Below are 14909 nucleotides of genomic sequence, written 5' to 3'. Positions count from 1 at the left end.
CTATCTAATTGTCAAAGTGTTGTACTATGTGGGAATGGTATCATGGGCTTTTCCACTACAAGTTTTCATTTACGAGTGTTCATATCTTCATAGGGTAGCTTGTAAAACTTGTAGTACACATGTAATGGTTTTGGAAATATCAATTTTAAAGAAGACAGTGGAAAATTTGTTTGTTTGTTTATCAACCTTCCACAAAGAAAAATAGTTCCATTTTGTCACATTCTTTCCATTCCATTTTGCTCTTTTCAAGGAACTCTGGATCTTTAACTTGTGCGATGTTAAACCCGTCTTAAACAGTTCAGAAGCAGAGGGAAACGCGTGTCAATAAAATGTCATGTTTTAAACATTGTTTACAGTGGATTCAGATTGTAGAGATATATATCATGCAACAGACAATGGCAAGTTCTCTTTGCTTAAGTTAAAAGTGAGTATTTTGAAGTATCGCTTCAGAGCTGTGCTGATGAATGAGAGCAGCTGAGAAAAAAGTTGTGCCTAGACTCAGGTAAACACAATCACAAAAACGTTGGGTTACTTGACGTAATCCCTGGTTCTTTGATAACAGAGTGAGGTGTTTCACTATGGGAATCGCCTTGGGCGTGACCAACTACGGAAGCTCCAATTGCATCACGTCTGTCCAATGCAAGACAGGTCGACTCGTAATGGGGCTCCGCCTCTGCCCCTTAGCCACAGTCGGCCTCCCTGAAAGGGTTATTCTAGAGAGATTTCTTCCCGTCCCAGTGCAGGGAGGGAAAAGTTGGTGAAACACCTCACTCTGTTATCAAAGAACCAGGGATTACGTCAAGTAACCCAACGTTCTTTTTCTAACTTCGCTCGGTGTTTCACTATGGGAGATATAGACTACTCCTGGACTGCACTCTCCAGAAAATAGAAAGAAGGTTCTGGATAAATGTCCCATCAGAATGAATCAGACATACCAGCCTCCAGTACTGCATGTTCTAAAGATGGACCTGAAACATCTAGCCGGTAGAACCGTGCAAACGTGTTCCCTGAGGCCCAGCTCGCAGCTGTGCATAAGTCCAGTACTGACACACCCTTAAACAATGCCCAGGATGTTGCCATACCTCTCGTGGAATGGGCTCGTAGACCCTCTGGTGGTTGTGAGCCCTTACATTTATATGCCACTGCTATAGCCTCTATAATCCAATGTGACAACCGTTGACGAGACAAGGGTTTTCCTTTACGAGGAGTGGCCCATGATACAAATAACTGATCATGTCTCCTAAAACCAGCTGTTCTATCTATATACTGACGCAAGGCCCTTACAGGGCACAAGCAGTTAAGTTTCTGATCCTCCACAGTGTTAAAAGGTGGGGGGTGAAAAGCCGCCAGTTCTACTGTCGGGCATCTGTGAGCCGAGCCTATCACTTTTGGCACGAATACAGGATTAGGACGCAGGTGCACCTTAGTGTAGCCTGGGTCAAACTGCAAACATGAAGGGCGGATGGTTAATGCCTGTAATTCACCAACTCGCTTTGCTGTGGTCAGTGCCAAGAGCAAAGCTGTTTTAATGGAAAGAAACTTCAGCCCCACTCCCTCTAAAGGTTCAAAAGTGTGACAACAGAGTCCATCAAGTACAAAGGACAAGTCCCACGGCGGATCCAAAGGTCTGCAGACAGGCCGTTTACGACGTGCCCCTTTCATAAACCGAGAGATCAGAGCGTGCTGTCCTGCAGGCTTATCCCCAAAACCCACATGACAAGCTGAAATGGCTGCTAAATATACCTTAATTGTTGAAAAAGCTTTCCCTTTATCCAACAACTCTTGTAAAAAAACAGAGAAGCTCTGACACCGAGCACTGAAAAGGAGTGACATTTCTTAGTACACAAAAACTCACCATTTATGCTCATATAATGTGCGCGTAGAAATAGCCCGGGCACTTTGAATTGTATCAATGACAGCAGGTGGCAGACCTATCGCATTCAGATTCCACCTCTCACGGGCCAGGCCCAAAGAGCCATCTTGTCTGGGTGGGGATGATGTATTTCCCCATTCGTCTGTGACAATAGGTCCCTCCTCAATGGGAGCGGCCAAGGCTGGCCCGCAAGCATTTGAACGATCTCCGCCACCCAGTGCTTCGACGGCCAGTGTGGAACTATTAGAATAAGAGACAGGACCTGTTCCCTCACTCGCGTCAGTGTGGGAGAAATTAAGCTTAAGGGAGGAAACGCGTAAAGAAGGACGTTTGGCCATGGGTGGGCTAGAGCATCCACACCCAGAGGTGCATTTTTGTCCCACAGGGAAAAATACAGAAGACATTGTGCGTTTTCCTGCGAGGCGAAGAGATCTACAGCTGCCTGTCCGTATCTCTGCCACAATGAAGCCTCCAATCTCCGTACAGAGGATTTCCCCTTGACAGAAGATCCGCCCCTCTGTTCAGTATCCCCGGTACATGTGTCGCGCGAATGGACAAAAACCGGGTGCTGCTCCACAGGAGAAGCCTCCGAGCCAGCTTGTGTAGCTGTAGTGAGCGTGTCCCACCCTGGCGGTTTATATAAGCTACCACAGTAGAGTTGTCCGTTTTCACCAAAACATGCTGGCCTTGGAAAAAATTCTTGAAGTGTCTCAGTGCCTAGACCACTCCCACAACCCATTCACAGCTCTGCCCATTAGAGTTGCTCCCCAGCCTAGCAAGACGCATCCGTCGTTAGGGTTATCCTCGCGGACACGCCCCCAAGGGGAATCCCCGTTGTTAAGACAACGGAGTTTCTCCAATGCTGGAGAGCCGTCACACAAGCTGCTGTCACTTTGACAGGACGGTAGAGATGACTGCGGGTGCATAACCGCAGTGACGCTACCCACCGTTGAAAATCTCTCATCATGAGAAGTCCCTACTGCACCACTGAAACAACTGAAGCCATGAGTCCCAGCATGCGTAGGCAAAGTCGTAACGAGACCACCTTCCCCAATCGAAAACGGGAAAGACATTGTTCGAATGACGTTACTCTCCTCTCCGACAGCCGAACTCGATAGGTGAGGGAGTTTATAGTCAGGCCTAAGTAATCTGTGCACTGTGAGGGCTCTAGACGACTCTTGGTCAGGTTTATTTTGAACCCCAGATTCTCTAAGTGACTCAACACTGTATTGGAATCTCTGAGCGCTTGATCCCTCGTGGGGGGTCTATATAAGAAAAAATCCTGATCCCTTTGTTTCTTAACGGGGCAAGTGCTGCTTCCACACATTTGCTGAATACCCGTGGTGCCAAAGACAGCCCGAACAGGACCGTTTGATATTCGTAGGCCTTGCCTTCAAATGCAAACCTGACATATTTTCTGTGTGCAGGGTAAATATCTATGTGAAAATAAGCATCTGACAGATCGATTGTCACAAACCAATCGTGCTGACGAATCGACTGACATAGCACTTTGTGTGTTAACATCCTGAACATGTATTTGCATAGATGTCTGTTTAACACACGGAGATCCAAGATAGGGCGGGGTGCTGCGCCCTCTTTCTTTGGAACGACAAAGTAGCAAAAACCCTGCTGACTTTCCTTTTCTGAAATCACTTTGATAGCTTTTTTGTTTAATAGGGATATAATCTCTTCCCTTAGGATGAGAGCTGAATCCCCGCTGGCCAAAGAGACCAACACACCATTGAATTTTGGCGGTTTCATAGAGAACTGTAGTCTGTACCCGCGAGACACTGTGGACTGGACCCATGGATGAGTAGCGAATGCGCACCACTGGGCTGCCTGAGCTGCAAAAGAGCCTCTGTCGCGGATTGATGACGTCGATCTCCTGTGGAGACAGGCGTCTCCGCTCAAAGAAGGGGCGTGAGCCCCTTCTAGTTGCCGTGGACAGAGAAAACTTTGTTTTGTTTTTATTTTGAAACGTGGGGAGCACATCGCCCTCGGCTTTACGCCTGGCTGTGATAGTGTCTTTTTTATTTTAATGTCCGTCAAACTGAGTGCTTGGTGACACACGGAACATTGAAATCTGAGCCCCTGTAACTCCTCTTTCTCTGGAACTGGAAAAGAGGGTGGGATAGGGGTTCCCAGAAGTTTCATAACTGGGGAGCCCTCTGAACACAGAAAACTGGGGCTGCAGCTCTTCTCCACTTTTCTCCGTTTGGTGGGAGAAGGAGAGTTTAAGGGAGGAAGCTGACGGGGTGTCAGGCAGTCCGCTTCTTCTTTTCTACTGTGGGGTGGGGAGGCGGACGGTTCTTAGCTGCTACCGCTGCAAAGGACTGTTTTCCCCACGGCCCGGGGTTAACTGTTCTAGGTTGCTGACTGACCTGTTAAGCCCCCGTGTTTGGCCTCTGAGCTTCCCCCACCCCCATACCTAGCTCTTACAGCCGTGGCTGCAAAGCCTTGCTGAGCTGATGGAGGGGGGCGAGGCACCTGTTTGCGTGGCAAACACAGATGAAACGCCTCATCTTCTTGCTTTCTGAGAGTGCTGGTTTCTCTCATTTTCTCCAGAGCTGGTCCGAAAAGACCCTTGGTGGGGTCGAAAGCCGCATCCATGATCTCTGCCTTTTGGCTGTCACTAAGGCCTGACAGGTTTAGCCAAAGAGCTCTCTCTCCTGACACGGCCAGGCCCATGACACGTCCGCAGCCCTGCACTGCCCCACGGGAGGAGCGAAGAAGCAGGTCATTCACAACACAAATTTCATCCCAGAGAACGGGATTTGGTGCCCCTGAATCCAACTGTCGCCCATTTCCTCCAGAATTTCTGCCTGATACACTGACAGAAGTGTGACAGCGTTCATAGAGCACACTGACTGGGCAGCAAATTTGTACACCCGTTGAAAGATGGATGCTGTGAGGCGATCCGTTTTACTGGGCAGAGAAATATTAGAGGAGGCTGAGATGATGCGGCGGTTAGGATGGAGGTGGTAGGCCACTGAAGGCTCTACTGTCGGGGGTCCGGTCAGCCCCAGCTCCGCCATCCCATGAATTTCCAGCTTAGAGCATCCCTTTGTGGGGAACTTGCTTTTGAAAGGGCTGGACCAGCAGCGACCCATCTCCTTCATGCAGGCAGGGACCGCAGGCAGAAGCTGTCTAATTGAGGGTTGTGCTGGAGGAAGTCTTTTCCCATCATAAAGGTCCCTTTCTGCTCCTGCTTCGTTCAATGCTGCTGGCCAAGGTATGGCCAGTTTAGCAGCAGCCCGTTTACACACCTCATACAGGTTGTTGTCAACCTGAGAGCCAGTGTCGGATGCATTGAGTGGACTGGGCTGTTGGGCCAGGAAGGTGGAGTCATCCTCCTCATCTTCCTCCATGTCGCCCACATCGAGGAGATCAGAGTTGGCATCGCCCTCCGAGTCCTCGCCCCCCGGCTCCCCTTCCACTTGAGTGAGAACATCCTCAAAAAGGGAAGGCATTTCGGGGGATTCAGCTTCCATCACGTCCGCCCAGCTCATGGAGGCTGGTGGCTGATGGTCGCTGGCTGTAGCTTTGGGTATCGCCCAGACAGATAGGGGTCCTTTTCGTTCGCTACAGCCACTCTCAACCTCCTTTCCCTTACTTTCTGTGGCATCAAAGCACAGTGAGTGCATGTTTGCGGGTCCGCCAGTGACGCTTGGGCGTGTTTATTGCCCATACACACAATGCAAAGTGGGTGAGGGTCCCTGCCCGAGATGGTGGCTCCGCATGACACTGGACACGGGTGGGATGCAGCCTCTTTAACGTCCGGTTCCTTCCCTTTGGTGGGGGTCGAAACCGAAGACATAGTGGTTGAGAGGGGAGAGAACTTAAGTAGGGACTTAAGTTTAATTAACGTCAACAAGGCCTGATAAAAGAAATATAGCTCGTCGTGACATGTTAGCTAATTTCTTAGAGATATCTAGGGGCCAGCTAACTAGCCCATTGACCAAGATGACAAGGAAGGCCCGGCTTAACGCGTTTAACCTCAAGCTACGGTGATCCTACTTTGGCAAGCTAATGCTAAGTAGGGATAGCACATTAGTAGCTCCAGTAATTTAATACGAAAGCTACCGAGTTGACCAGAGAAGAGCTCACCTTGACGCGTTCGCCCTTCTCTGTAGCTGAATAAACAGCGAAAAATGCACTTCTTGATGAAGGGACTTATTCAGCACTTCTAATGGTAAGCTGTGGTCGCGTTCGGCGACGGATTCCAATGACGGCCCGTCTAAGAACTGTTTAGCGAGCACAGCCTTGCCTAGAGCGCTGAGGGAACTTGTAGTCCTTCACGAGAAGAAAGCGTGAATAACCCTTTCAGGGAGGCCGACTGTGGCTAAGGGGCAGAGGCGGAGCCTCATTACGAGTCGACCTGTCTGTCATGGACAGACGTGATACAATTGGAGCTTCCGTAGTTGGTCACGCCCAAGACGATTCCCATAGTGAAACACTGAGTGAAGTTAGAAAAAGAACTGCATAGACATGTAAATGTACTGTTTTTTTTTTATTTTTACAAATCAGAAAGTAGAGTCCACTGCGCCATAACTCTTTACTCTGTTCAAAATAAGGTGTGTGAACGGAATTGAACCTGTTCCCCATTAGGTGAGTCCAGGTACAGTGCTTCCTTGTAAGCTGGTGTCGTTGGTAGGTTACATGTATTTTGTGGAGTGATACCCAAAAGCTTTGGTCAGAGTGCTATTATCATGTAATATTTGCACTGGAATGTCTCTCAGCCAATCACATTGCAGGGTCAGAACTAACGCTGGTATAATTATTATTTGAAGAGTAGTACACTAAACTTTGTAAAGACTAATGTGTGATTCTATTAATTTGAATATCTCTGTGACATGTTGAAAAACAGTTCTGTCCAACAAAGCATTTATGTATTAACAGGCACATAACTGGAGGACAAACATAAATTTATCATGAAGATTGATAGATATTAATCTCAAAGGAAATAACACACTGTTTAATGTGATAAGATGATGATAATAATAAAAAATCAATCAATCAGTTACTAAACAAGCTTGGTATGTATATATATATATATATATAGAGAGAGAGAGAGAGAGTGAGAGAGAGAGATACAGTGGTATGAAAATATTTGGGCACCCCTGATAATTATCATGATTTTCCTTTATAAATCATTGGTTGTTCGGATCAGCAGTTTCAGTTAAATACATCATATAGCAGATGAACACAGTGATATTTGAGAAGTAAAATGAAGTTTATAGGATTTACAGAAAGTGCAATAATTCATTCATTCATTCATTCTCTTTTCCGCTTCTCCATTTCAGGGTCGCGGTGAGTGCAATAATAATTTAAACAAAATTAGGTACTAGGCACCCTTGTTTTAATTATTTGAAAACTTTTAGCACTAATTATTGGACCACACAATTTGTTTTGTAAGCTAATTGGCACTTCAAAATAAATAGCAATGCATACACAGGTGAATCCAATTATGAGAAAGGGGTTAGGTGGCCAAGTTTTTATCCTCTTTGCATCTTCTCTGAAGAGTGGCAACATGGGAGCCTCAAAGAACTCTCAAATGACCATGTTCAACATCATGGTTTAGGGGAAGGATAACAAATCTCAGAAATGTCAGCTGTCAGTTTCCAATGTGAGGAATGTGGTGAGGAAATTGAAGACCACAGGCACAGTTCTAGTTAAGGCCTGAAGTGGCAGGCCATGAAAAATCTCAGATTAACAGAGGCGAAGGATGATGAGAACACACAGACCAGCTCCAAAGACCTACAACATCATCTTGCTGCAGATGGCGTCACTGTGCATCGTTCATCTATTCAGTGCACTTCGCATAAGAAGAGGCTGTATGGGAGAGTAATGCAAAAGAAGACTTATCTGTGCACACGCCATAAACAGAGTCATTTGAGGTATGCTAATGCACATTTGGACAAACCAACTTCATTTTGGAATAAGGTACTGTGGATGGATGAAACTAAAATTGATTTATTTAGACATAACAAGGGGCGGTATGCATGGTGGATAAAGAACACAGCATACCAAGACAAACACTTGCTAACAGCGAACAGCAGTTCTATCATGCTGTGGGGCTGTGTGGCCAGTGCAGGTATTGGGAATCTTGTTAAAATTGGGGTTGTATAGATTCCAGTCAAAGTTACACCGGGGCTGTATACTTCAACAAGACAATGATCCAAAACACTGCTCAAAATCTACTAAGGCAGGTCAGTCCCCAGACCTGAATATTATTGAAAATCTGTGGTGTCATTTAAAGTTGGCTGTCCATGCTCAGAAAACATCAAACCTGATTGTTTCTGCAAAAGGAGGATCTACTAAATATTGAAGTAATTTTTCTGTTGGGGTGCCTAAGTTTATGCAACTGCCTGATTTTGTTTAAGTAAATCCTATAAACTTCATTTCACTTCTCAATTATCACTGTGTTCGTCTCCTATATGATATATTTAACTGAAATTGCGGATGCTGATTTTTAGACAGCAGTAGTGGCTGATGGCCGATATGTAAATAGAAACCATTTAGACTCCTGAAATATATTTGTAGTGGTCAAAAGCTTATGAAAACCACAAAAAAGTTGCTTGTCTTATATTTGAAAAATAAAAATGTTAGTGACTATAAACTGAGAAGTTCCCATTACTTTTTCTTTTTAAAATTGTGTCTCCAGGGGGCTACTTACATCAGGTAAAATTTGAAGTTGATACCTCATACTGATTTGAAGTTATTCAAGCTGGAGCAGACAGTGGACAGATGGCCTCTCCAAGTGTCTCTTATTTTCATAAGGAAAATTATTACTTTTACTGCAAAAATACAGTGTATATATTTTGTCTATACCTAATGTCAACATCTTAGTGTTTTTCTTAAATTTCTATGAGAAACTCGTCTCCTGTCCCTCACCAAGTGGCCATTTACCCCTCACTGTTATGGTGTGTTTTATTCTGATGTACTGAGTTTATTTCTGATGTTTACACTTGTTTCTCACCGAGTACAGTGTTCCTTTAAATGACTGATATGTTAAAAGGTGAGAGCTGCACTCTGATTGGCTGTAGAGCAAGGCACCCTCCCCCACAACACTGCTGCATTTAAATATCCTCAGTGGGGGAAATGTAACTAGTAAAAGACATCTAAACTTTGAAACATGTTTATTGACTTGATTATTGTTTGTGGAGCTTGTGGCTGCCAAATAGAACCGTTTGAGTCTCTCTTGTGGTGTCTGGGTCTGTTAGGTGCTGAAAAAATATGCGCTATGCTGCGGGTTTGTCCCTCCTCCTTGGGTGCACATTGCCATAACTCTGCCCCTGATTGGTCTACAGACTTGATTGACATGTCATTGGAAAGCTGAGAGTCTAAGCTATGCGGCAGTAGGTGTGGTCGACGGGAGTCATATTTTAATTATGTTTTGGAAATGTGTACTATTTTTTGGCCAGTACTCTTGACACAAACATGAGGATTACTCACGAACGGTTTAACGGAGAGGTCTCATTTTTAAGGGGATTATCTAAGATTATTGGCCAAATCCTGGCCTTGCAGGAGTGTTTTACGGGCTTAACACATTTTCGCATCAAGTTGCGGCAAAGTTGTATGTTCTCAGCACAATCCTTACTTGGCATTGCGCAATTATACCGAGAGGCTGCAGCCACACCGTGGACAGCATGTTTCTGACTCAGAATGACATAAACCTTCTAACGTCGAGTTCTGTGATGTTTTCCTTCTATCTACTTTAGGATAAGGCGTTCTTTCTACAAGCAGTAGAACGTGCAGGATTTTAATATAGCCATAGAAAAGTTCTGTAAATACGCCATCTGGAAAATCACTAGAAGGTTTCTGTTGTTTTGCTGTCGAACCGATAGCACAAATGAATAATCTTGAGTTTGATATGGCCGTAGATGGTTTGCGTAAAGCCGACACATTATATAGCCACAGAAAAGTCCTGTAAACAGGTCTCCCAGTGGGTGATTTCCTAAATGGTTCCACAGCCACTAGTGACTTACTAAGTCAGTGTTCCGGGATTAAGTGTGGGCCCTAATGATTCCCCTGGAGAGCAGGCACAGTGTTAATATGCTGTTATAAGAGTCGCGTAATAGAGCATGGAACTCGGTGGCGTACAGGCACTATTTGAATACGAGCATAGAAAATTTGTGTCATGATATGAATACGAGCATATCTCTGCAGGGTCCCCTGCTTCAGAGGGCATCTCTGCAGGGTCCCCTGCTTCAGAGGGCATCTCTGCAGGGTCTCCTGTTCCTGTGATGGCAGCAAACCTAGCCTCTCCTTTTCCTGTGATGGCAGCAAACCAAGCCACTCCTGTTCCTGTGATGGCAGCGAACCACATCGCTCCTGTTCCTGTGATGGCGGCGAACCCAGCTGCTTCTATTCCTGTGATGGCAGCAAACCCAGCCGCTTCTGATCCCATGAGGGCAGCAAACCCAGCCACTCCTGTTCCCGTGATGGCAGCGAACACAGCCACTTCTGTTCCCATGAGGGCAGTGAACCCAGCCTCTTGCGTTCCCGTGAAGGTGCCGATCCAGGCCACTCCTATTCCCGTGATGGTGGCGAACCCAGCTGCTTCTGTTCCTGTGACTGTGGCTTCAGCCGCCTCTGTCCGTGTCCCTAGATCGGCCCCGAGAACTTTGGGGTCGATTCATAGAACTGCTGTGGGCTCTTCAGGCTTCGAGAAGCAGCGGTTTGTCATTGATGAGGAAGAAACCTGAAGTTTGGAATATCTTATTTTTTCAGCTTTAATTCCTTAGTCCTACATTTTAGCATATATCTTCTTGATCCTGAGAGTCTGACCGTTCGATTGGTGTATGATATGTACACATTGACTCAAATCTGAGGCCGTGAAAGATCTGAAAATCTGTACTGTCACTAATATTTTTTCACAACAATTTCCAATAACATAGCAAAAATACTTATTTATGGAGTGGGATTATAAATAAAATGATTAAATCAATGAAAATCAGTGACTTTAAGCTTTAATTTGGTACATTAACTGTCGACTTTGGACCTGTAGTACTTGAGATATACTGACGGATATAACAATGAGTGATTTTTTTTTATAAGCGCCGCCGACCAATGAGCGAAATAAGAGGCTAAATAATGCTGGGTTTCTAGGTTACAACTATCAACTCAGTATTTTATGATAGCAGATTTTTGAGTGTATGTTACAAAGAGCAGCCAGTAACAAATAGTGAGCACTGAATAAGAGAAAATAATTCATACCGTTTTCTCTGATGAGATGGCATGCAGCTACAGGTTGGGGGCTTGTACGATGATAAAATGGACACAAGGGGCGCTCTAACAGCCAGAATGATGAAGCTGCCCACAGCATTGCCTGTGTGCATTGTGTAAATATCGGTCTCTTGCGCTATATATCGGCTGACACCGATTATATAAAAAAATGCAAAAATCGGCCAAATTAATCGGCTGGCCGATATTTCTGTCAATCACTATTAACTACTATTAGCTGCAGAAAGGCCTGTGTGCAAAAAAAAAGTGCAAAGACAAATATGCAAAAAATCACAGTTACAGACATAAATGATAAAATTTCTTGGTGTAAACACAGTTAGTGAAGTTATGTAATAACATAATTTTGGGAGTAGGACCACGCCCGAACTCCTCCTCTCAGCCCTATATATACCCTGCAAATTCACGTCATTTCCGCATCAGACAAACTTGCCTCATTTAGTTCAGGAGACGGATCTCGACTCGACTGCTTCACGACATCAGCTCGCTCCTTCGTGCTGGGTCATTCCCGCTGATCCCCATATTCGGAGCCGGGTTCGGCCTTTATGAAGCCCACTGAGCCTCCTGTTTTAAACTCGCTCCGGCTAAACAAATATGGGACTGCCCGGTATCTGAAGTTACGTACGGCCGTTATCACACCTGCAACTGCTTCAACTGTTCTATGCTCTGCTGTCTTACCTGCTCCGGATTGGTGCTCTGTTCTCCTGCTTCTCATCCCGCTGCATTCGGCCTCCCGAATGACCCCCCGCATCTGCCTCCAACACTGGCACAAGGTTTCGAGCCTCCCCTTATCTTCATCTCCGGCTATGCTGCTACGGGACTGCCTCGTGTTTTGGGGAACCCGAATCTACCGTCGTCATGGCTGCTGCTTCACAGCTACGAGCTCTACAGCGCCTTGAGACTCCCATTTCCTCCTCTCCGGCAGAACAGCCTTGGCGTTAGAGGGCTGTTTTGATAATAATATAATTATCTGAGCTGAATTGGATAATGGCTTAGAATCTGCAATATTTATGCATATCTCCAGGGCAGTAGTATACATACACTGCTTGCCAAGGTGGTCCTATTGGAAATGTTCTAGAAAAAAAAAAAAAAAGCAGGCAGCATGTTTAAGCCTCCATTCCAAATCGGCTTCTCTTTCCATCTGAACACTGCCTTGATTGACAGCATTGCACCCATTTAGACACAGCCCTCCAAGTTTGTTTCATTCTCTCTTATCCTCTCTACGCATCATCCCACCCCTCCCTTTCTCTTCCTCTACATCTGTCTCTACGCATCATCCCACCCCTCCCTTTATCATCCTACCCCTCCCCTTTTTCTTCCTCTATATCTGTTTCTATGCATCATTCCACCCCTCCCTTTATCATCCCACCCCTCCCCCTTTTTCTTCCTCTACATCTGTCTCTATGCATCATCCCACCCCTCCCTTTCTCTTCCTCTACATCTGTCTCTACGCATCATCCCACCCCTCCCTGTCACGGGGGACGAGATGGGTGGAATTACGGATGCGGACACACTCGCTACAACACAGACAGTTTAATATATAAATAACACAACAAACGAACTTGACGATAAACACGAAATAACATTACTTAGAAACATAGGAAACAGGCAGGAGACCGAACGAGGAACGAGAAAAGAGAAACGAGCTAGGGACACGAAGACTACAATAATAATAACAATATAAACAAATAGGAAAAACTATGGCTAGAACAGAGCAAAACAAAAAGACAAACGAACTAGAGGGTAAACACGAATGGGGCATGAAAGGAGCAAGAGAGACGAGCAATAACGAGGACGAAAATGCAACAAAACGGGGCAGAAACGGCCGTAGCCACAGTCTCAGGGGGCAGAAACGGCCGTAGCCACAGACTCAGGAGCAGAAACGGCCGTAGCCACAGTCTCAGGGGCAGAAACGGCCATAGCCCAAGTCACTGGTTCAAAGCCAAAGTCACGGAGATAGGAGCGGCTGAGGGAGCCGCGCTCACAGAGACAGGAAGCCCTGTGACGACGTCCACAGAGGCAGGGGAACCTGCGACGACGTCCACGGAGGCAGGGGAACCTGTGACGACGTCCACGGAGGCAGGGGAACCTGCGACGACGTCCACGGAGACAGGGGAAGCTGCGACAACATCCACGGAGGCAGAGGAAGTTGCGACGACGTCCACGGAGGCAGAGGAAGCTGCGACGACGTCCACGGAGGCAGGAGAATCTGCGACGACGTCCACGGAGGCAGGAGAATCGCCGGCGTTGTCCACGGAGGCAGAGGAAGCTGCGACGACGTCCACGGAGGCAGAGGAAGCTGCGACGTCGTCCACGGAGGCAGGAGCGGCTGGAAGCGCTGCGCTCACAAAGACAGGAGAGGCGGGCGTCGCGCTCACGAAGACAGGAGCGGCCGGAGACGCCGCTCTTACGGGAACAGAAGCGGCCGGAGGCGCCACTCTCACGGGATCAGAAGCGACCGGAGGTGCCGCTCTCACAGGATCAGGAGTTGATACGTCCAGCGAGGCAGGTGCTCGTGCTGCTCGCCGAGCACGAGTTGTAGATTTAGCGGGTTTAGGGGCACTGATGGGCGCACTCTCGAGGGACTTCTTTGACCGTAGTTCCCCCGGAGATGCGCCCCTGTTAGCCTCATCTCCCATGTCCTGTGATTTGAGGCTAACAGCCCCTACCCATAACCCCCCCCAAAAATCTCCCCGGACCTGAGGGGGTTATCCTCGGAAGCAGGGGTACCGGCAGATCCGCGCTCCATAGCTGGGGTTCCTGCAGAGACGTCCTTGGGAGCAGGCTTTTTGCATAGCCGTCCTCGGGAGCAGATTATGAGTATCTCTTCTATCATTTTTAAAAATGTCTCTGCCCAATTTTTCTGCCCACTGCAACCGAATGGGGCATGAAAGGAGCAAGAAAGGAGCAAGAGAGATGAGCAATAACGAGGACGAAAACGCAACAAAACATAACACAAATGACCGATACCAGGAAGTGAGGGAAGAGGACTTAAATATATGAACTAATAAGACACACCTGACACAGATAAAGACAAAGAGGCGTAACAAAAGGTGGAGCTAGAGTGAAACGATGGCGGAGATAGGAATAACAACAAACAGACAGAGCCACATGGAAGGAGAAAACAAACAGGAAAGTGCCAAGATGTGACACTCCCTTCATCATCCCACCTCTTCCCCCATTTCAGCCGCAGCTGCATGCCTCAGACCTTCCAGCCTGCACCCCTCTATAGGTGCTGGGGCGGGCCTGTCTCCTGTCCAGCGCCCTGGGCACCCCATGCGTTCTTCTCACTGCATAGCTTCCTCATTGCTGATTCATTTTCTTTCCACCCTCTAACTTTCCTGCTGCTGCACTATGCCTCATACTTTCCAGCTCACACTCCCTCTACAGGTTGCTGTTGCGGGCCTGCCTCCTGCCTGGCACTCTGGGCATTCTATGCAATTTCCTTGCTGCACAGCTTCCTCACCCTAGATTCGCTCCCATCCGATCATCTCATTCTCCCAGCCTCTACATCAGCAGCTTGCATACTTCATGGACGCTTATCCCAACCTCTTCAGTTTGTGGCCGCGCCATACCCTGCCTCTAACATTACAATTCTCATTTTTCTATTTAGGTGCTGCTGCAGACCCTCATCCTGACTCCTCTGCTGATGTGCTTCTCCCACCCTCCGGCTTCCAGTTTATACTCTCTTTTCAGATGCTGCTGTGGACTATCGTACCGGACCCTCCTCTGTGCTGCCTTGCTGCTCACACTCTACAGCTTCTAGCTCCTGCTCTGTTTTCAGGTGCTTCGG

At 46.9% G+C, this 14909-nt stretch overlaps 2 protein-coding genes across 2 annotated transcripts; both read right to left on the bottom strand.

The window, feature by feature from the left end:
- Window positions 1–915: 915 nt before the first annotated feature.
- On the bottom strand, window positions 916–4561 carry LOC136665600 (uncharacterized). Its single transcript, XM_066643250.1, is given in 3 exon segments — window positions 916–2349; window positions 3654–3758; window positions 4313–4561. Coding segments are annotated over 3 exon segments (1788 nt in total).
- Window positions 4562–12955: 8394 nt separating this feature from the next.
- On the bottom strand, window positions 12956–13952 carry LOC136665599 (calphotin-like). The gene is made up of 3 exons (XM_066643249.1): window positions 13847–13952; window positions 13176–13634; window positions 12956–13047 (listed from the first exon to the last, which is right to left on the bottom strand). The coding sequence occupies exons 1-3, from the start codon at window positions 13950–13952 to the stop codon at window positions 12956–12958; spliced, it is 657 nt and encodes a 218-aa protein (XP_066499346.1).
- Between the last annotated feature and the right edge of the window lie 957 nt (window positions 13953–14909).

The sequence above is a fragment of the Hoplias malabaricus genome, chromosome 14, assembly GCF_029633855.1.
Source record: "Hoplias malabaricus isolate fHopMal1 chromosome 14, fHopMal1.hap1, whole genome shotgun sequence".
Classification (NCBI taxonomy): domain Eukaryota; kingdom Metazoa; phylum Chordata; class Actinopteri; order Characiformes; family Erythrinidae; genus Hoplias; species Hoplias malabaricus.
Note: the sequence above shows the minus strand (reverse complement) of the source record. Positions and strands in the feature narration are given on the sequence as shown.